A 22,391-nucleotide genomic window follows, 5' to 3' on the forward strand; every position below is an offset into this window, starting at 1 on the left:
ACCTGATACACTTCATTTCACAATGTCTTTTTATTTGGAAACAAAAAAAAATTTCAATCTTATTGCAGTTTTGTTTTGGAGATTTTTTTTTTTTGGTTTTTTTTTTTTAAGTTCTGTTTCATGTCCAGTTAAATTCATTATTTAACCTGAAATGAAAGTTATGACTTCCTTTTTGGTTTGCCAAAAAAGACCCAAAAATGATTTTTTTTAATCTGAAATAATTTCTTAATTTCATCAATTGCAGAAACAAAAACTGTTATTTGCTCAGCTCTAAATGAAATATCAGTTATATTTTACACAGGGTGACATTATCTCTATGTTCTTAAGGCTCTGTCTACTAGGTCTAAACGGTTTCAGTGGCATACCTTAATAATTTTAAACCTCTCCAAAATTTAATTTCCTATGTAGAGGATTTACATCTACACAATGCTGCCAAATTGTGAGTATCTAGGTTTGATGCTTTGCAGCCCCAAAGAAGGGAAATATAGTGGACTTTAAACTTTTCATAAATGCTTCTGTTCAGTTGTTTCACAACCTTGTTTCCCTTGTTCTTGGATTTTTGCTTCATATAAATTTTAGTCTTTCTGGTTCAGCTGCAGAGAGTTGAAAGCTGAGGTGGGCATCTTAGTTGCTAGAAAATTTGAGTGGTTTTTAATTTTAGAGGCCAGTCAAAATATAGCAGTTATGAATTGAAGTGAGGAGAACAGGCTTGTGGCAGCCACCACCAAACTGTATAGAAGGTTAGGCTGACTTCCCTGCCTCTAGAGTCACCTTCTCTGGATACTGTCTGATCATCTGTGCCGGAGACGATCCCCATGCATATATCATAAAAGCATCTGAATAGCAAATGTTGCCTGCTGTATGCTAGTAATACCATGTATACTGAACTTGTTTGAGTGTGGCCTCATGATCTTTGAGGCCCCGAACTCCTAGTTTTAGAGCCATATTTTATAGTTGTGTATCAGACCAACTTTATGTTCACTTCTTTTTTACAAGCTAATCTAGCACAAATACTGGAAATTGTATATTGGAAAACTATTAAGTCTCAGGAAAACAACTGAATACTTGTAGATAGAATATTGAAATATTATTGGGACCATTGATTGGCAGAACACACTGTGTGCCCAACAAAATCCTAAATGTCTCATTATTGCTTCCCTTACCCACAAAAATGAATACCTTGTATAATAGAGAATTAGCCCAGAGAGAGAGAAATATATAAGTTAAAGGCCAAGTTTGAGGCACTTTTGTTTTTCACTATTGATGAATTCTAGCAACTATTTACTTAAGGAAGTTACCTGTACTGAGCTGTTGGCTTATGCTTGCATTATTTATTAATTTCAAATGTTTGCATGTATAAATAGATACGGAGCCTGTCAAGTTGTGAAGGCATCTTGGAGCATTACACAACTTGGCCATGTTTGAATATTAACCCCACCCACAACCACCCACACACACACAATTGATACTTTTTAATGAAATGTGTAAAGTTGTAAAACTAAATGTTCTCCGTATTTCCACTATCTTGTGTTTGAAGTTCTGCTGTGTAAGTCTGTCAAAGATCCCTAATTTAAATTCATGTATATTGGAACACTAAAATTGTATAGTGAATAGTTTTATTACAGATTTGATTGTAAGAGGATTCTACTATGCAGCAATACTGTAAATCAAATTTCTTATGTTACCTAATAAAATGTACTTAACTACACTGATATCAATGTGAAATTATCTTCTGAAGTTGATTTAAGTCTGGCACTTGAAATTGTCTTCAGTAACTGTGTGTGTGTTTATTGGCAATAGTATAGTAGCACTGACTTCAAGAATGATGGGTTTTGTTTTGTTTTTTTAATTTTTAACGCATTTATTTAAAGTGACCTATTAAAGACTTTATTTGTGACAAACACTTTAGGTATTGCTGACAAGAGTTCTGGTTGATCTGAAAATCACTGATAATGAAAGTTCCTCTTTTAAAGAATGTACCATTGATGAACTGGTAACCCCGATAAAATATTGCTGTTATCTGCTGTTGTAGCTCTCAAGGGCTTCCTGTTCACTCATTGGTCTTATGGAAATCTACTTATCTAGGCACTATTTTTATACTGGAGTAGCTAAGGACACTGTAACTTGTACTGGCTTTCTTTCTTTCCTTTTTATACACAACTGTAACAGCAACAGCATGCCTGGGTATTTTACTTGGCTATTAAATAACCAGATTTTAAGTCCACAGTGGATTTACTAAAAAATATGAGGATCTTAAATTTCAGACAGAGTGCAAAATTAGTCAGACCATCATTAGACTGAGATTTATTTCATTTGATCAAATTATCCAATATTGGAATTTTTTAATTTATTTTCTTTTGGCTCCTGAATCTTGGTTTACCTGTCCCATGTATTCATAAGTTTTTAAGTAGGCTATAACTGTAGGTATTTCATGCCATTACCTGGAAAGGGTTCAAATTCTAAACATAGCTTTTTATAATTAATCTGGGCCATTGTTTAATTTACACTTTTCCTTTTAGTAGTGTTTATCAACTAGTATCTCAACTCTAACAATTAGCCACAAATGGGAAAAATTGTCAGTGTTTTAGCTAAAAATGAATGTATACAACAACTTAATTGATACGAGCAAAAATACATGAGTTGGTTTTTTGTAACTTTCACTTAACCTATGGATGCCTATGCTGTTGTCAATGTCAAACACATGATCTGGCTTGAAGCATGGTGAGCACATCACGTACTTAGGCTTCAATAACTGTGTAGTAAAGAAAAAGATGGCTCTAACTTAGTAAAGAATAAATGTTTCAGGATTGACTTTTTTTATAGAATTGCATTTTTCTTTATTTCCAGCATGAAAATACACTTTTTTTTTCTTTACACAATGGAGTGGAATTAGGATTACAGCATGAGCATGAGTTAAATAATCTTAAAGCTGCCATCATTTAGAGGGTTTTAAAGAAAAAAAAATACACCATTTTTACATTCACTTTCCAGGCTCCCAGCAGTCTTATGGAGACCCTTGAACAACATCTAAACACCTTGGAAGGGAAAAAACCTGGGAACAGGTAAAATGATATAATTACATGTGTAAAAATTATATAAAATGCATGAAGACAAAAATAGAAGCCCCTCCAGGCCAGAGAGGCCACCCAACATTAAGAGCTTCCACTTTTGCTCCTTTTGGAAGAAGAGGTGATTCTTGGCTCCACTCTACTTCTCTCCTAGAACAATGCTTGGTTATTAGCCATCTTTAATTCTTCAGGCTGTGTCAATTGCTGCAGAGAACTTAAATGTGGCAACTAAGGGAAAGTGGTCTGTGTATCACTTTTATCTCTGCTGGAACTTCCATGGAAGTAAGGAAAGCCTAATGATGTGAGACTCCATTTGCCCACAGACAGTACAGCAGCATCACACTGTGCTGGCTCCAATATTTGCTGTTCCTCTAATTTATACTGGGTCTACTTCCCCATACTTCACTTTAAACACTGCTTGAGATTTCATTTTTCTCACATTATGACCATACAAGCAAATGCCTTTTTTACAGGTATTTTAAGATTTTCCTGTGTTTTATATCTGAAACAAGCATAACCTATGCAATTCTGACTTGTTTTGACAGCGCGTACAATAATTAGACACAATTATGGACGACAGACCTCGCATATATCATTCATGATTCACTTTTCAGAACAGATTAATCATGTCAGTCTTATTTAACTAGCATCATTGACTTCTCAGCTGTATTCTGTTTACAAGAGCCACTTACTGAAGTCTTAATTTTACAAAAAAAAACCCTGTTGTGTATACACTGCAACATAATGGAATCCAATTAACTTTTATTGGTTTTGTACAGGGACCATTTTTGGGAAGAATAAGTTGTTTCTTCTCCCTGCTACTTTATTTGATGTCTTTATTCATATTTGTAAAAACTCTATTTGCTAATGATGTTTTTCCTAGTTGTTTTGCAGCCTTTTAACTACATGTTTATCTTAACTTTTTTGTTGAAAAGATTTAAAATGCACTTTTAACCTATGCTTTCTTTCTTTCTCTGTGTGTGTGTGTGTGTGTCTGCCGTGCAATTTAGTGAAGGGTAAGTTTCCGTATGCTCTTGTGTACTAATGTTTTGCATGCATATTTAAGTGATCATCTTACTGAGAAGATTGACTGATCGAATAATTCTTGCCAGTTTCTAGTTTGTGTGATTAAATTGTTTTGTCATGGTCTTTTTGTATAATTTGCATTCAGTGATATTTGCAACTAATCAAGGAATATTTGCTTCTCTTGTGCAAAGAGGAATACCTAATAGGGTGTTTCAGAACTAGTTGTCTTAACCACAACATTTAAATACATGACAAATGATCTGGTCAGTTTCACAACTGTGTATGCTCCCAGAGGTTAAGCTGGTTCAAAAAATTGGCTATTGGATTAATAAAAAAGCTTAACCTAGAAGTGGGAGAGAATTGAGTTGAACTAGAGAGACAAGTGGTGAGGTAGTATCTTTTTGTTGGACCAATTGCTGTTGATGAAAGAGACAAGCTTTTGAGCTTACACAGAGATCTTCTTGTTTCTTACCCAGCTGAAGGTCTGAACAAAGAGTTAATGTCATAGTATCAAAGCAGCAATCTGTGAAACAATTATTCTTTATAATAAATATCTATCTATGAGTAAGGAAATGCACTGCTAGGGCACCCAAACAACCTTACCTCTGCCTGGTAGTGACAGCATGAGGTAGGAAAATATATGAAAAAGCCTGAAGATGTCTTTACTTGAGTTTAATCTAGGACTACAAACATTAATTATTTTAATTAAAACTGTATGGTTATTGCATGGTGCCACCCAGGGCAGATTTTAGTCTGTGTCCTAACTACTTGTTTCCATATCTTGGCATATTTGAACTTCCATAGTGTAGTCTTAGATCTGAATTGCCTGTATTTGTAATGTTTGGTTTTTATGTTAAATACAATAGTCCTGTAAAACTTCACCCTTAAATCATTGATATGTATACCTTAAACGCCACTGAACATCGAGCTATATATTTCAGACAAAACTGTCAGGAGCTAAGGTATAGCCAATCTTGGCTTTTGCACCTTCCTGGCAGCATAAAAGTAAGCAGCTATGATCCCCTGAAGATACTTCCTGTTCCATAGTGACTCCTGTGCCAACCCTTCCCAGCCACCAGCACAGGGGGCATGGCTGGGAAGGAGGTAAGGCCAGACCAGCACTTCACCCCAACAGTCCCCAGCTTTCATGGGGCTGAAGGCGGACGTGTAAGTTTCTGCCTGCCTTACTTACTTACCATTCTTGTGTAAAGTACATCGGGGCAGGACTGTAAGCTCTGGCCCATGATGTCTAATGCCACAAACAGTACTAAACATAGGTATAGGTATTTCACAGCTTAAAACTTCTCCTTATTACCTAAAATGACAGGAGGCTTTTGAGTTAAATTCTAGTATGTTTGTTTTGAAATGGTTTTTAGACAAGTCCAGCATAATTACTGTGTAATCTTTTTGGTTATATAATTTTTGATGAGCACTTGAAAAACTATTTTAAATACCATTCTGATGTTTGTTCAGTATGCTTTCCTAAAATGTACTTAGTTTGAAAATCTTTTACATTCCTATTTTTTTAGATCTGGTGCGCCTTCTCCCTTGAGCAAGGTAAATATTAATAGCTTATGTGCTAATTAAGTTTAATTGCTCTCGGTCCGCATGTGCCTTTAAACCACCATTAGAGTTAAGTGCTTAAGAAAAATTCTTTATTTGGGTCTGTGTGGGTCTTTTTTTTTTTTTTTTTTTTTTTAAAGAAACCTCCACTTATCCCATACTCTAGGCAACCTCCCATCAGTTTGAAAAAGCCATAAACAATGAAACCACTGTAAAATAAGGATTAGAGACCTGCTCTTGAATTTTAAGCTGCTGATTCATGATGGATGAGACTGCTCCATAGCACTTGAAAGAATGTTGAACTGCCTTGTCAGGAGATGGCTGTCAAGTGCTATGTGGAGGCATGTCAGACTTCCACACCTTCAACTTGGCCTTTGGCATGTCAACTTCTCTTCCCTATATCTTTTTCACAAGTGGTATATTTACTGTGAGGAGACTGCCTAAGGCATGTCAGCTTCTCTCCCCTACATCTTTTTCTCTGTGGTACATTTACTGTGAGGAGACTGCCTTTTTAAGTTACCTCATCTGTTTGATTTACCATCCTTTATTTGGCTGTTTTCCAATCACTGGCTTTTTCCCCCCCCCCCCCAAATATCTCCATATTTTGTTATACAAATTCTAAGACCAGCAGCATCCAGCCTTACCGTCACAACCTTAAAGGATTTCTAATGATGAACATGAGTATTGTCTCTCTCTTAGGCCTGGTCACTTCTGCTCGAAGCACAGAGCCTCTGCAAATATTTGGCATCAGGAAACTTGTTTCAAATAATTCATTCTTACACAGAAATCATTCTGTAGATCAAATTTGAATGCGCTAAAGGCTTCCAAGAAGACAATTGAATCAAATAGTCACCTCATCAGGAGTAAGATGGCTGTTTCTGAATTTTCAGTTGTGCAAGTATTTCAACAGCTTTTAATGCCTGCTTCTTCCAAGGCAATGTAGTAGTAGTAGTAGTAGTAGTACCTGCCTCTTATGTAGCCTTTTCATCCATAGATCTCGAAGTGCTTTACAAAGGAGGTCAGTATCATATCAATCTTACAGATGGTAAAATTTAGTCACAGAGAGGTGAAGTGACTTATCTAAGGTACCCAACAAGCCAGTGGCCAAGCCAGTCCTAGAATTTAAGTCATCTGACTCCTAATCCAGTGTTCAATCTATTAGGCAGCACCACCTCAATGTATTGAAACCGCGTGTGCATGTACCAAGGGCACACTTTGGGCCCTGAATCGCAGATCAGGGTTCTGAGATGGGTTTCATGTACCTGACAGCTGCAATGTATAAGGTCATGTTCTCATAACTCTGCTGCTCCAGTGACCATGCATCAAGGCAAGTCTGGCCATACCTAGATCCTCTGAAAGTGGTGACATCCTGAAATATTGCAGCCTGAGGAATAAGAGCAAATTTAGAAAGATTGTCTTTTTTGGCAGTGTTCCCAGACATTCTTTGTATATCTTTGGGAAGAGACCCAAGAAGCCTTCATTTTCCACAAGATCATCAACTCTTCAGCGTCTGACATGCAGCTCCATCCACGTTCCAACCCAATATTAATGAATTAAAGGTGAAAATATCTAGATGAAAATGTCCAGATGCATCACTGTGACTGTTCTTCAGTCTTCACTAGGACTGCCTTCAGTGCGAGAGACTTGCTTATGCTTAATTAGATGTCAGCTTCCTGACACAGCCTGTTTAGCCATCCAAGCACTGTCCTTTGGGTAATGCTAGTCCATACTTTGCCTTGTGGTTTAACAATGGGTGCACCCCGGTTCCTGACCTCCCACCACCATTGAAGTGTTCCCTGGTATTTCTAGCCTCTTATCTGCCTAACTCTGACAGAAATACCTCGTCTGCTTCTGAAGGGAAGAGTGTGTACACTAGCATCTGATTCAACTCAGGTTCAACACCTTATTTAATATCATAGGACTGTAGATATGTTTATAGTGGGGGGAGGGTGGGAAGGGTAAGTTTATTACTAAAGATTCAAGTAATAGTGAGTAAGGATACTTTTTAGAGATTAAATTTAACTAACAGGTTAACCTCCTGTCTAAAGACTTTTGTAGCATCTTTGTCTAAGACCCTATTTTTATTAATGTAAACACGCTGCCTGTTTACTTCATAGGTGGAGGGTCAGGAGGTGTCTTCTTTGCCTTCCACTTGTATCCACTTAATTCACTATCTGTACTCAGAGACACTATGTACCCGCTACCCCATGGTTTGTTTTTCCTGTGTGCTGCTGCTTTATTCACTTCACATTTCTTCGATACATTCATATGTAAGTGGGCGTCCAGTGTTATCTTAAAATGCTTAATTTAGTCTGACAGAGAGGTGAATAAACCTCATATATCTGACAGAAACCTGTTTTCTCCACCTCTTCTGAGGACTCATATCTTGACATGGACTGTAAGAACATATACGATGAAAATATGTACATAACACCTTACGAAGTATCAAGTATCATTGTGAAATGTACATACAAAGACCAGTGTGAACCTAGCTTTTATTTAAGACCTCACATGGCATTCAATGGTGAACCAGAATATACACACAAGAATTGGGACACTTCTGTAACCCTTTTGCCAGCTGGCATTAAGAAGTTGGGAGATGGGTCAGAAAATCAGGAAGAGCAAATTTTTTCCCCTAGATCTGTATAGCAAAAATAAAACACACACTCACCACCAATTTAAGATCTAGTGTGGGATCTTCCTAAAGGTGGATGGTGGCAAACACTTGATCCCTGTCAGGGTAAAGAAACTTGACATTAGAAACTTTAGTCATAAGAACCACAGACAGCATCTGGATGTTGTGAGCTAGACACTTGAACCTAAGAGTAGGTATCTCCCATTAATATCTTTAATTGCTATGGAGATAGTTACCCGTAATAAGTTTTTTTAAAAACAGTAATCTTGGGTCTGTTTACTTTAGTTCATGAAATGCTCAAAGTATTATCTTTTCTTTTAAACTGGCTTATCAAGGCTCTCAGGTTAGAGGGCATGTAGTGGAAGGTAGTGATGTACAAACATGTAAACATAGCTGGTACAATTAAACAAGCCACATGTTAACTATTTTTTATAGTTGGCAGTTTTTTCTTCTCTCAACTTCACTGAAACTAAATGCATAGGGTGAATAACTTTCATTTCCAAGAAAAAAATGAGTTGGGATTTGAGCCTTTGGAAAGACAGGGTTAAGAAGATTGTCTAGTGACAAGACAATCCCCATGCAAGTAAAGGATCCCATAAACAGAGCACCCAATGAGTTAAATAGCATTCCATATTTGTATGGTCTTTCAAATTTGCTAGTTTTTTAAATCTTTTCTTATTTAAGAATATTTGTGCTGCCCAGCCTTCAAGGGAAAAGGAAGTGCACTCTCTATGGAGACTTGATTTCCTTGTGTTGTCCCCCAATTAACTTTGAATTTCTAGAAAATTTTATTTTTTGTATTTAAGAGATTAATATTAGTTTGTAAGGTAGACTTGAAAACCTATGCTAGTTCATATTCTGGTGATATATATTTTGAATTCTTGTCCCCAGTCGTCTCCAGCCACAACTGTTACATCTCCTAATTCTACCCCAGCAAAAAGTATTGATACGTCTCCACCAGTTGATCTCTTTGCAACTTCATCTACAGCAGCTCCAGTCAGGTTAGTTCTGCAATATGTTAATCATGAGCTGTTTTCATGTATGCCCACAGACCCCATTTCACTTTGTAGATTTTCAGAGCTAAGCATGTTGCATAGTTCTGAGAAATGCTGTGTCTGCTATACAAATTCCAGATCTCTGGAGTATACCAGTTACAGCTCTACAGTTTTAATCCGTGAACTCCTTCACAATTTTTAGTTTACTTAACACTGAATGCATAGCATATTTGTGGAATGGCATGGCATTAAAGCTGTACAAACACTTGATTTATATAACTAATTCCCAGAAAACTGAAATTAGTTCTATTGCTACTTTGGTCAGTATCCAATATCATAATAGTTAAGCACGCTACTTCGTATACAGAAGCCTACATTCTGTTTGACTACAATATATACATTTAGTGGAAATAGTGCTAACTTGATTTTTATTTCTACTTCTGTTAACCTTAAATATTAGTAACCTTTTCATCTAAATAGACAAGCTGAAACCAAATTAACTTTTTCATTCCCTTCTTTTGAAGGGTGACATATTGAAATATGGTTATTTGTGGTATAGCTCTAAAATGAATTTTTGGTATTAACTTTCTCCCTGTCACCTGTTCAGTACCTGGCTTTCTGTTCTAGTGGACAGAAATATTTTGGAAAATAGTTGCTGTGACTAAAAATAGAGCTCCATTCCCAATGCTCCTAAAAGGGTTTTGATTTTCCTTTTAGAAGTTCTGCAGGGGTATTTCCTTTATTGCTTTGTCCTGCAGTATCATTGCAGTTCAACAGCGTTCTCTGGAGACGCAGAACAGTAGCAGTTTCCAGAAATAGAAATGAGGGTTAGGAACAATAATGTCCTCTCCCAAAATGTTGAATACCCCCAGCATTTATTGAACTAAATATGTGTTAAAGATATTTAGTAGCTTCTGAGGATTAGGTTCTGATCCAGAAAAATATTTGCTTTACAGTGGTTTGACAGATGAACACTCCAGTGTAACCTGGGACAGTTTTTACTTTGTTGAAGTATACAAATACCTATAATATTATAGATTTTTTTTCTCTTTCCTCCCCTTCTCTCCCCCTGCCCCCCCCCCCCCCCAATAGCACTTCCAAACCATCCAGTGATCTTCTAGATCTTCAGCCAGATTTCACATCTACTGGGCAAGCAGCTCCAACAGCTCCTGCGGGGGCAACTTCATGGGGAGGTAAAATATCTTTTTATTTTACTCTTTTTTTCTTTTAATCTCCCTCCTACATTGGCAGCTGAACTGAAACCTGACTTTCCCTACTGTTATGAAACAGTGTTCCAAATTCACTCACTAGCCTCAGCTGACAAGTCAGTGGAACACAGACTGTAGGCTCTTTGCTGTGGAGAATCTTCTAGGAATGGATGTGCAGCCATACAACCGAACAATGCTTATCCTATGGAAGAAGCCACAGTATGCAGCCCAGAAAGTGGATGGGAACAGGTGGGAAGGAGATGAGGGCCTGGAATAGCCTGATGGTGTGCTGATTTAAGTAGGGATGGGGCATTCGGCTAGCAGTCAGAAAACCAGTGTTCTAATCTATATCAGTGGCTCTGCCAGTGACTTGATATATGACTGGGGGCAAGTCACTTACCATCAATTTTTCTCCCAGGTAAGTGAGATCTGTAGAAGAAAGGCACCATGAACATTAAGAATCAGCTGTTGCTCACTGAGGGGTGATATTTTAGTTGCCCTGTAAGTGTATTAACAATCCTAGGAGTCCTAAATGTTGAAAACACTATTTCCTGAAATACTTACAGGTGATCAAAACTGCTATTAGTAACAGCCATATCTGTATAGCCACGACACACAAAATCATAAAGTTCAGTGTGGGCTAACTCCACTCTATAGCAGAAACATTTCATGCATTCAAATTCTCTCTCTGAAGGGTCTAAGAAATACTTTGCCCAGGAGGCCTTTTCTTCCTATATCTGGTCAGTATTTGATCTGAGTTTAAGATTCTTAGAGCAGCAACTCTTTTGGATCTTCTAGCTCTAAAGTTTGCCATGTTAACCACTATTTTCAAAGATCTTAAGGCTGGAAAGGAAAATTATGGGCAAGTAGTCTAACTTTCTTTCTGCATAACACAGGCTGTAGAATGTCACCTAGTTATTCCTGCATGAAGTCTATAACTTCTGGCTAAGCTAGAGTATATCCTTTTTAAAGACTTCATATCTTGATCCAGAGACTTCAAGTGATGAAGAATTCCCCCGCATCATGACATAATTGTTCCAGTGGTTAATTCCCCACTGTGTTAAAGATATAGCAAAATCCAGTAGATAGGAGCCAGAGCTAAACAATTAAAAGTGGTCCCTTCTGACCTTAAAGTCTGAATCTATGAAATAAGATGCATGTTTTTGTTTGCTAGAAAAGAAAGTCCTCTACTATCAAAAAATCTCTTTACTATGTAGATACTTATAATCCATGATCAAGTTAACTCTTAATCTTCTCTTGTGAATAGATGAAGCTTTTTTTTATCTTCCTTGGTAAGGCAGGTTTTCCAGAGCTCAAATCCTTCTTGTTGTAGTTTTTTGTGAACTTTTTCCAGTGTGTCCACATCCTTTTTAAAGTGTAAATAACAGAATTGGATACAGGAATGATCTCACTATTACCATCTATAGGGGGTAATAGTACCTCCTTGCTGCTCAGTATTCCCTGCCTTATACATCTAAGGGTTGCTTGTGCTCTCTTAGCTGCTGCATTATACTGGGAGCTAATGTTGAAATTACTATAGTATCCACCATGACCCTAAGTCCTTTTTCTGTTTTCCAGAATATTTTTGTCCCCTCTCCCAGTCCTGTAAGTGTGACCTATATTCTTGGTTCCTAAAAATATGACGTTGCATTGTCTGTTAACTTATATGTTCAAGTAAGTCCAGCTTACCATGTATTTCAATTCAGTGTGTAGAACTGACTCGTCCTTGTTGTCTGCTCCACCAGTTTTTGTCATCTGCAGATTTTACTGGCAATGATCAATCTGGAAGAAAATGAGATCTAGATGTGGAATAACACTGAGCAATAGCAATAGAGAGCAGTAGGACCCCACTAAAAATGCCCTCAGTGAATGAAGTTGTACTCATTTACAGTTACTTCTTTAACGATCTGTTAGCCAGCTTGTAACAGATTTAATATGAGCTACATTGTTTTTTATATAGTGTTCTATTTTAATTAGTGTCCTATGGTATAAAAATCTATATATTGTCAACCTATATCTTTGTCAACCGAACTTTAATCTCCTCTAAAAATCAAGTTTGGCCTATCTTTCATAAAAAATATATTGGCTGGTAATAATTAAGCAGCCAGCCTTTAATTCTTCACTGATGGCCTCCTGTGCTGGTCTTTCATTGATTTTTTTTATTTTTATTTTTATTTTTATTTTATTTTATTTTTTTTATCTCCGATCACAGTCAAGCTAAGTATCCTATAGTTACCCAGGTCATCCTGTTTACCTTGTATAAATACTAATATATTAACTTTTTTCCAAGCCACTGGAACTTGCCCGATACTCCAATACTTTGTTAAATATCAGCAGCTCAAACCTCTCAGCCAATTCTTCTAAAATTATTGGGTGTCAATTATATAATCCTGTAGACTTAAAAATGCTAAACAACAATTATGAACTTCCAACATCCTAATTTCAGTTGGAGTAGAAAGTGTTTCATTCTCACATGAGATATGAATGTCCAGCTTCCTTCCACATACGGAACAAAAATATTTTTAAACACTTCTGCCATATCTACATCATTGTCAATTTTATCATTCTTATGTGGTAGTGTTCCTGTAACACAACTGGGATTTGTTATGTTCCTGAGGTATTAAATTCCTTATTTTCTTTAACCTACTGAACATAATTTTAGATACATTTTTAACCATTTATATATTTGGAAAGCACTTGTTTAGACACCTTGAATAATTTTTTTATTCTAATCTACTTTACCATTGGCAACAATACAAATATATGGCGACCTGTTAAATATTTAGTAATTCTGAGATAATGTGTTGATGGCGAGGGATAACTCTGTGCCTTACTCTGACATATCCTTCAAGCAACTGGCAAACTCATTAAAATATTATGTACCGCAGTAGGTTGCTTTTTATATACTTTTGAGATTTGATTTTGGAACTATTTTGATGTATTTTTTTCACTCATGGGGGAATGATAGGGTAATTTGACTTAACTTTTAAAGCTCATTTTCAATCATAACTGAATATACCGGAAACTGTAAAAGAATGCAATAAATATATTTTAGATTCTTTTCCTGTCGCTATACTGAAATTTGTACTCTATGGAATACACCTTCATAAAAGCTAGGCTTCCTTTCTCATGGGGTATTCTGGACTATCTATCCACTTTCTTCCTCAATGCTTTTGCATCAGTTATCACAATTCAGCAGTGGAAATCAGAATGCTATTCTTTTCCAGTTTTTATACAGCTCTACCTGCCAGGTATAGGGAAGTTGCTGGAAAGCAACAATAGATGTTCATGCTTCTGCTAGTGATTGCTTCAAACATACCTCAAACTACACATCACAACCACCACAGAACTCTATGTAAGAATAGGGATTGCCTGAGGGCTTTGTTTACCATAATATGCCATTGTAAACTTCATATCTTTATGATGTAAAATAACAATAATAAACCAAAGAGGGTATGAGATGGGATGCATAAGTATATAGTATTTCACCATTCACAGAAGCCTGGTGCTACAATTAGAGACTTAGTCTAGAACAAAGACATGAACAGAGCAGAAAAAAAATGGATAAATTAAATCTATTTGGTCAAGGCTCCTTGTTCTCCAGACCTCCTCCTTTGTATCAATCTAGGCAGCAGCTCTCACAAGTATTGAGAAGCTGACATTCTAGTCATGTCTCCATATGCTAACATTATCCTTTCTTTCAGCAACACCAGACAGTTGGAATCTATGAACTAAAGGTTTTAATGTTCTCTTGTAGTTGTGACTTTCTGGAAACTTGAGTCTCTGGGCTTCAAACCTAGCCTAATTTCATATGCTGAAAGAAGTTCAGAAAAATAGATCTAGAGATAGTTTCACTGGTTTTCCCTAAGCAAGAGAATAGCAGTTGTGGCTTAGAGCCTGTTTTTTATTTTCAGAGTTTAAGACACATCAGAAACCTTGTTTTTAATACAGTGACATAATCTATATCATTCACAATCACACAAATTACTTTAACAGTAATTTGGGTTTTAAAATGTTCTTCACATTAACAATTAGGTAATGTTGCTTTCTGAAAAATTTTCTCTTTTGCTTAACTTCATTGTAGCTGCCATGCTTCCTTTTTATTATACAAATTGTATAGCAACTGTTCCGTAACTGAAAGTGCAATAATCTACTTTCATTTATTTCTGTAACAGTAGGTTTAATAAGATCAAGGTTTGGGAAATAAAAAATTGCAGAATTAATGGAAGATGATGCACCAAAGGGAATGTATGGAATGGGTGAGCAAGCAAAGAGAAGTGAGCTGAAGGAATGCAGTATTTTACTAAGGATTCAATAGATCAAATTTTGCAATTTCTTGGACCTCTGAAAATTTACTAACATTCTTCTCCATTTCCAATTAACACAAACTTGAGAACAGACCACTCTTTTGAGCATTTTCCTATTTGTTATTGAAATCTTAGGCACTTTTCAAAATCCCACCCTAAATTACTTGTGATCCCAAGGTAGCCACTCACGGTATGTCTACACTGCAATTAGACATCAGCAGCTGGCCTGTGCCACTTGATTCAGGCTAAGGGACTGTTTACTTGTCATGTAGACATTTGGGCTTGACTGCAGCATAGGCTCTGGGACCTTCCCACCTCAGTAGGTCCCAGAGCTTGGGCTGCAGCCCAAGTCTGAGCCTTGTGAGCCCAAGTCAGCTGGCATGGTGTCTGCCAGGTAGACATATTGTCAGGTGCTTTTGGAAGTCCCACCCTTTAATTTCTGCATTGTCTCTGATAGTTAGACTTGCTCAGGGAATGATTGATTAAAAGAAGCGGAGCAATGCTGCAAGCTATGTCTACTGAAAAAATATATAGGATGTGGGTATGATTCATTCCTCTAGGAAGTATCCCAGATTTTAATTATTCAGTCATGTTTTCTGATACAATATTTTCCACGGACGTGTTGTGTAAGAATATTTGCAAGGAAAAGTTCTAGTCCCTACAGCATCAGACTATCATGAAATGTTAAAGTAGATTAATTTTAAACTGTGACCTAATACTCACCTTTTGATAATTTCACAGCTTCATTCCTCTGTTCCACAAAAATATCTGTAACGGCAGTAAGTATAAAAAGCAGTAAAACATTATTTTTAAATCTTGCATTCTTAAATACTCTCATTGTTTTCTCTTTATTTGCTTCATAAAACAATGACTGAAATTATTTTTACAACGTTTTATTAGGGTGCCATGCTAGGAAATTAGGAGACTTCAGTACAATATGATCATCTATAAATTAGTGAGGTAACGAATTGGTTATGTGTAAATGTAGACAAATGCAACGTTGGGAGTGTTTCAACAGCAATTTCTCAAATCAAGCTTTGAAAGCCAAGCTAGGTATACAGTGCTTGGAGACCAAATGATATGTGTAATGTACCTCTTGCTACTGTTGTAAAATCCTGTATGGAAGGAGGTATGCCTCTTGACTATCTCAAGTTTTAAAAAATAATAAAACCTTCCAAATGTGGGGTGTTTTTTTTTCCTGCCAATGCATCTAATTCTGTTAATACTCCTCTGGCCTTCATAATAGGAATTCTGCAGTAAATTCTTTATTTCTACTGAGTACAACAATGTCTGATGTAAAGATTGGTTATAATACAAAAGGATAACTTTGTTCGGGTCATGCTACATGTGTTCATGCTACATGCGTTCCTTTACTCTAACTTTTTTAATGAACGAAGAGTTTTTAGATGACTGTCTAGGCCCATGTACTACATATCTTTGCCGTTAGCTTGTTGTGCTCATCGTGCATCAGACTAAAGCTGTGAACAAACTAGTAAAGACACTTGATTTAAAGCAAGAAATCCAAACCACTCTATCTATAGTATTGTCATAGTCAGTAGATTTTGCTTCATCATAAAGATGAATTGGAACTACATAGTCACTCCTTCCTTTCTTCTTGAAGTTAAAGATTTTTACTCCTCGCATCTCTGTAGTGAAAGGTGATAAGAGCTACTGTTTTTGTGAAGCTGCGATATATCTTTATTTTGCAATTTTGCACTTTGATTGTCAATTGCGAAATAGAAGTACCCAGTAGTATTGTGGCACATTTGAGCTGCTTTGATGTGCAAAAGTCCAAAAATGACACCGGCAATTAGTTACATTAATCAGTGATATTTTAAACTAAATCAAAACAGGAGGGGGAGTGTTCTCTGCACCAGCTGAAGAGGAGGAGGAGGAGGTATGGGAGTGTCTGCTCACCCAAGTTAGAAGACAGAGAGCTCTTCCTTTTTTTTTTTTTTTTTTTTTTTTTAACTGAAGGAGATGTCTCCTCCCTCTTCCCCCCACCCCTCAATATTTTAACCCCTGACTTCATTGAAGAGGACAACAGCAGCAGGGAGGAGAGTCTGTTAAGACTGCAGGAAGTTCAGAGCCAACCAAGACTTCTTGCAATTGTATTTAATGTTTTCATATCTGTGAAATACTTTGATAGTAAATTACAAACATCGCTTTATGAAATGATGAAGAAAGCATGCTCATTAAGGGTGTGTGTGTGTGTGTGTGTGTGTGTGTGTGTGTGTGTGTGTGTGTGTGTGTGTGTGTAGATACACATACTGAAGGATGTGGATGGTGGGCATGGATGTGCAATTTTACTGTGTTAGAAGCTACAGCGGTCTCAATTTTAAAGAATGAAAATTTTCCACAGATACGACACTTGAGTAAATGAAAGCTTTGGTATTTTAATTTCACTGTCTATACCTGTTGGAAAATGCTAACTTTTTGATGGAGATCATTGACGCATATAGCAGCCTAACAGACTTGTTCAGAGATGCCAGAAGGATTGACATTAGCTTTCTATTACAAACCTTTAATGTGTGAATGAAGGCTTTTAGTCTCCCTTTAATGATAGTTCATCTTAATTTAATCTTCCAAATCATACAGCAAGTACAGTTGTGGCAGGAACCATGGAAAATTTTACTCTGACTCCCTTTCAGTGTGCTCCAAGTCTGACCACTCTAGAAGAGTATGGCAGTTTTCATGTTAACTCAGTGTAGTAGTTTTTTTAAGAAAAAACTGTTGGCTTTTGGAAGTCTGGTACTGAGGAACATAAAACCAAAAGAGACTTCATGAGTCCAATAGCAGGCAACCAAGTCGTATAATTATATTCTTAAATGTATTGAGCACTTGCTCACTAATGGTCTGAAGGTGAAAGGCTCTATATTCCCTTATTGCATCCCTGACTCATTCACTCCGGCTATCAGTTATCACATGAACGCTTAGTAATAATTTGTTTGTCCCCTTTTGTATGTTGTGCATTCTAACCAATACTTTTTCCCCATGTATTCAGGGAAATTGCAACACATCTTCTGAATGGAAATAGTATATTATTATTATTACTATTTATTATTATAATTATAATGTTTTATACTTTATTTTATTTAATTTAATTAAAATAAAATAAATTTAAATATATAATACTTAAATTAATTTAATTATAATTAAATATAATAATAATATAGCTTTTTGTTTCTAATATTTACCCTGGACACTATAGAAAATTGCTTATGTAATTCCATTAAGTTTAGGGTGTACAAATCACTAATAACAAGTTCTTTATTCAGGAAGCTACATAAGACATTTTATTGAGTTGAGATGAGTAGAACACACACGCAAAGACTTTACTTAAAATGCAAATAAATCCAAGTATAAGGATAATTATACAAGAACACATACATATAACAAAACACACCCTGGATCATGCATACTGACAGCCTTAGGCTGGTACAAGATAAAGCAGCCCCCCAGTGTTGATATATTTACGACCTTATGGAGATGGTTGACAGCAAAATAAGACAAAAGAAAAAGTAAGTGGAGTTAAACCACAAGAGGTTTGTTTATACTCTGGCTTCCACTATTTGGTCACTAATTGGTGTCCCAATTAAAGATCGATTTGACAATCTTTTATACACCTTTTTCCATTCCATCTACATGCATCCAGGACTATATGATTAAGTCTCCAGCCTGCCATTCATATTTTGTACCAGGAGACCAATGTTAGGGTTCTGGTAATCCATTTGTTGTTTTCTGTTTCGCCATAAATACATTGCCAACAGTTACGCAATCAATTCAGTACATCAATTAGGTTAGCTCTTATTGCAAAAAGCCCCTACAATGTTCCTCTCCATTTGCAGTTTACCTGTTTATCATGAGATGCATTGCTAAATTATCCCAAGATACACATTGCTAACTTCTGAGTCTCACTCTAAACCCTTAAGACCTAATGCTTAGGAACTAAAGCCAAACCTACTTTTAATACATATATTTTGGTTCTTCTACTTGCTGTTAGAGCTTCAATAACTTCCATTATTTTACCCAAAACTGAAGTCAGTAATCAGTAGCTACCTAAAAATCAAGTCTCTGATTTTGTGGCTTATTTGGCTATAGATCTTATCAGGGTATACTTTGCCAAAATACTTACGCCTTTGGGAGAATTTGCTTCCTTGCTAATGCAGCTGGATTTTTTTCTAATACAAAACTCTTCAAATATACGGTGAACTCCAAACCGCTTGTACTATGTATTAATCACAATTCTGAACTCTTTTTGTGGAAACTGTAAGACAAAAAGAAATCATACACTATGCATGAATGGTATCCTGAAGCAATTGATATAGAATATTTTTGAATTATCTGATTTTGTCACTGTAATTCTGCTTTAGTTTGTGTGCCTTTTTGTAGAAATTTGAGATGAAGCATGAGTATTAAAAAAAAATTCTCATTTTGCTTCATATGCTGAATTGTACAGTTGTTTCCTATCGCCACAATGTTCATTCTGGTCTAAAATTTAGAATTTGAACATAATCATTTAATTCTGGTAGGAGAAGACCATTTGGTAATCAGTTGGTTTTCCACAGAGAAGTTGAATTTCCAGCCAAAAGTGACAAAAGTTGAAATAACAAAATAAAATGTTTTAAGTCTCCAATTGGCTGTTGATAGTTTACTTCATTTTCCATCTTGCATTGTGGAGTATTTTAAAATGGCTCACTTTGGATGATTAACTTTCTTTAACATGAACTCTAGTCTTGAATCCAAACATTGTTAACTAGTCAGGTGTGTGTGTGTGTGTGTGTGTGTGTGTGTGTGTGTGTGTGTGTGTGTGTGTGTGTGTGTGTGTGTGAGAGAGAGAGAGAGAGATATTTCTGGGTGAATGACAGATTTGAATTAGCCTCGGAGATCATATGCATAGCAGGCTTTATAACTCAGATTATAACCGAGTGCTCTGTGTGCCAATTTTTAGAACTGTATTACAGTCAAATAGTCCCTAACTCTTACATTTATTTTAGTAGGTCCTCAGTAGTTTTTGTGCAAAGCTAGGTAGGGGAGAATGGTTATCTATAAGTAAGGGATCGCCGACAAACCTTGGGGTGGACCATTATCCCAGATAATACCATTAACATATTTAGCTGTAAATGTATGAGTTAAAGGCAAGCACTTTGGAGTTTCTATTACAAAAATAATCTCTTAAATATTAATAAATCTCTTGAGATCAAAGACTGCAGTATGGGAAATAGGAAGACTGGTATAATCTGTGGCAACAAAATACTTATGAAAATGTTTTCTTGTTCAGCTCCTTCAATGCCACTATAGTTCTGGATTTTTGATTACTGCTGTGACTCTAAAGTACATTTCTTACATAGAAAGAAAACACTTCAGTTGGCTAAAACAAAGAACTATTGATCAGCAGTCCATTCAGACTTAGTGTTGGTAGTATATTTAATAGAAACTATTTAATTAATAAATTTGACAAGTGAACAAAAATCCTGTGGACCAATGGGCAAATAATTAAATAAAGGTATTAAAGAAATGGATTCAGTTGCACATTAGGCTATGCATTTACGTCTCTACTTTGACCTTTCAAAGTTCCTAAAAACAGGCTGCCCTATATAAACTCAATTCAAGTTGTCTATGGCATGTCTGGGTAGGGTGGCATACTAGTGATTGAATGGTTCAGAAATGGTTTATCATGTATGTGGCTAATGTACATGTTCATTCTGGCAATTTTGTTAACTCTCATGTTTTTTTATATTGCAATCATGTAATGGACAATGTTACAGACCTCTTGGGAGAGGGTGAGTAACACTTATTTTCTAAGCTTCTTTTTAATAGAGAATTGTTAATATAATTTTAACAGCTGTCTTTACTTCTTGGAGTCTAGTGTTAGTATTTTTCCCCTCTCTTCCACTCACTGTTTCCATTTGATCTTCATATATGGTTGCATATAGACCATCTGGCAGCGCTTTCGAGTGTTACCTCTGAGCCACAGATTTCAGATCCATTTGCACCAGAACCTAGCCCAACTACTGCTGCAACTACTGAAATTGCAACTGCTTCAGCGTCTGCTACAACTACTACAACTGTTACTGCTGTCACTGCTGAAGTGGATCTCTTTGGAGGTTAGTTTGGTTGCTCTAGTACTCTAATGCTGCAGTTTATCCAGGAAGAACAAATCATCTTAAAACTTCCATAGTCTAACTAAAAACTTGATCTTGTGTCTGGAAGCCCAAATTATTCAAGTGATTAAATAGATTTGAATGGAACTTGCAAATTAACTAAAGTTTTCTGGGTGGTTTGGTTTTTTTGGTTGGTGTTTTTGTTTTTTGTTATACATTATGAAAGACTTTCCCTTTTCTATGTGCAGGGTTTCCTTTTTGCATATCCCCTATGGAAAGGGGAACATAAAACTGGATACATTTTCAACTGCCTAAACAGTAGGTTCTAAGCCTAATCCTTAAATGGGTTCTAAGCCTAATCCTTAAGTAACCAATTGTGGAACTAAAAATTAACATGTAAATATGGAAGGAATTTTTTTTTTAAAAATCAGACTCATCCACAGATCTACACTCTTATACTGTGAGTGAACCTAGGACCTTTTCATAGAATGTGAATATAGATTGAAATGTATAGGCCCATATCACTAAAAATACCAGTGCTCTACAGCTGTTTGTCATTCTACTTCATTGGCACGCTCAGGGACCCACATTATAGAGAATCCAATCACAAGTTTTCTTGCATTTCAGAAGGCTTTTTTAATTTGTTCTGTTGATAATAAGCCCTAAAAAGTGTTTTAAAAACAAAATGGTCACCGATTGGCATAATTGATGCTTTTTCCCTTTGTTTTTGAATTTCTTCGTAGGATCCCCTTTTGGCTTACCTACCTAAAGAGATTGCAATGGCATATTAAATATCTATTGCTAGACCTTTAGGTAAAACTGGGCCCTTTCTATGCTTTTTTGCTGGGCCACAGAGTCAGAATATAGCCTGGTGGCTTAATGCACTCACTTAGGATGTGGTGGGAGACCCGACTTCAAGTCTCTGCTCCAATGACTCATTATACATAGTAGAACAGCTTCAAAAGGAGAGATTCACCCCAGAATACTTACATTATATACATTAGCATGTGCAGCACATTTGATTAGGGTATGCACCGAGGGAATCTTTGGCAGGGGTATTGGAGTCAATTTCACCGGTGGGCCACATTTGAATTTCCTGCCAGCGGAATTCTCACCGCGTACCACCCGCTGCCGAGAAATCTCCCGAAGGACAGGATTTTGGCAGGAGAATACGGTGCCTTTCATTCTGCCGCAGTATTACGCGTCTCTATCCATTTCGGCGGCACCTTGCATTCACTTCCCATCCGCCGACAAATTGGGTGCACCCGCAGTCTTTCGGCAGCAGCACCACCGGACCAACTCTCAAGGATTCTCGGCAGGACAGGTATAAAAGGTTTTACTCCCCGTCATTAGGGTGTGCCCCGGCACACCCCGTGCGCACGCCTATGATTATATATTTATTTATAGTTCAGTGGCTTGAGGAGTCTCTGCAGTGGGGGAGACCAGAGTCCAGATCCCTTCTCACTGTCTGATATGGTTCTCCCA

At 36.6% G+C, this 22,391-nt stretch overlaps 1 protein-coding gene across 2 annotated transcripts in view; it reads left to right on the forward strand.

Annotated features, from left to right (window-relative positions):
- Positions 1-22,391, forward strand: part of SNAP91 (synaptosome associated protein 91) — a 141,066-nt gene that overhangs the window by 79,622 nt on the left and 39,053 nt on the right. The window contains exons 10-15 of one of the 2 annotated variants that reach the window (XM_067560748.1): positions 2,992-3,062; positions 5,624-5,651; positions 9,184-9,293; positions 10,380-10,480; positions 20,571-20,585; positions 20,739-20,909. In XM_067560748.1, the coding sequence (XP_067416849.1) occupies positions 2,992-3,062; positions 5,624-5,651; positions 9,184-9,293; positions 10,380-10,480; positions 20,571-20,585; positions 20,739-20,909 (496 nt within the window). Of the gene's footprint in view, positions 1-2,991; positions 3,441-5,623; positions 5,652-9,183; positions 9,294-10,379; positions 10,481-20,570; positions 20,586-20,738; positions 20,910-22,391 lie in introns of those variants that run through there. The other variant, XM_067560747.1, reaches the window with a different exon arrangement.

Source organism: Emydura macquarii, unplaced genomic scaffold (assembly GCF_026122565.2).
Source record: "Emydura macquarii macquarii isolate MOO-44397 ecotype Brisbane River unplaced genomic scaffold, CSIRO-AGI_Emac_v2 contig_2297, whole genome shotgun sequence".
Classification (NCBI taxonomy): domain Eukaryota; kingdom Metazoa; phylum Chordata; order Testudines; family Chelidae; genus Emydura; species Emydura macquarii.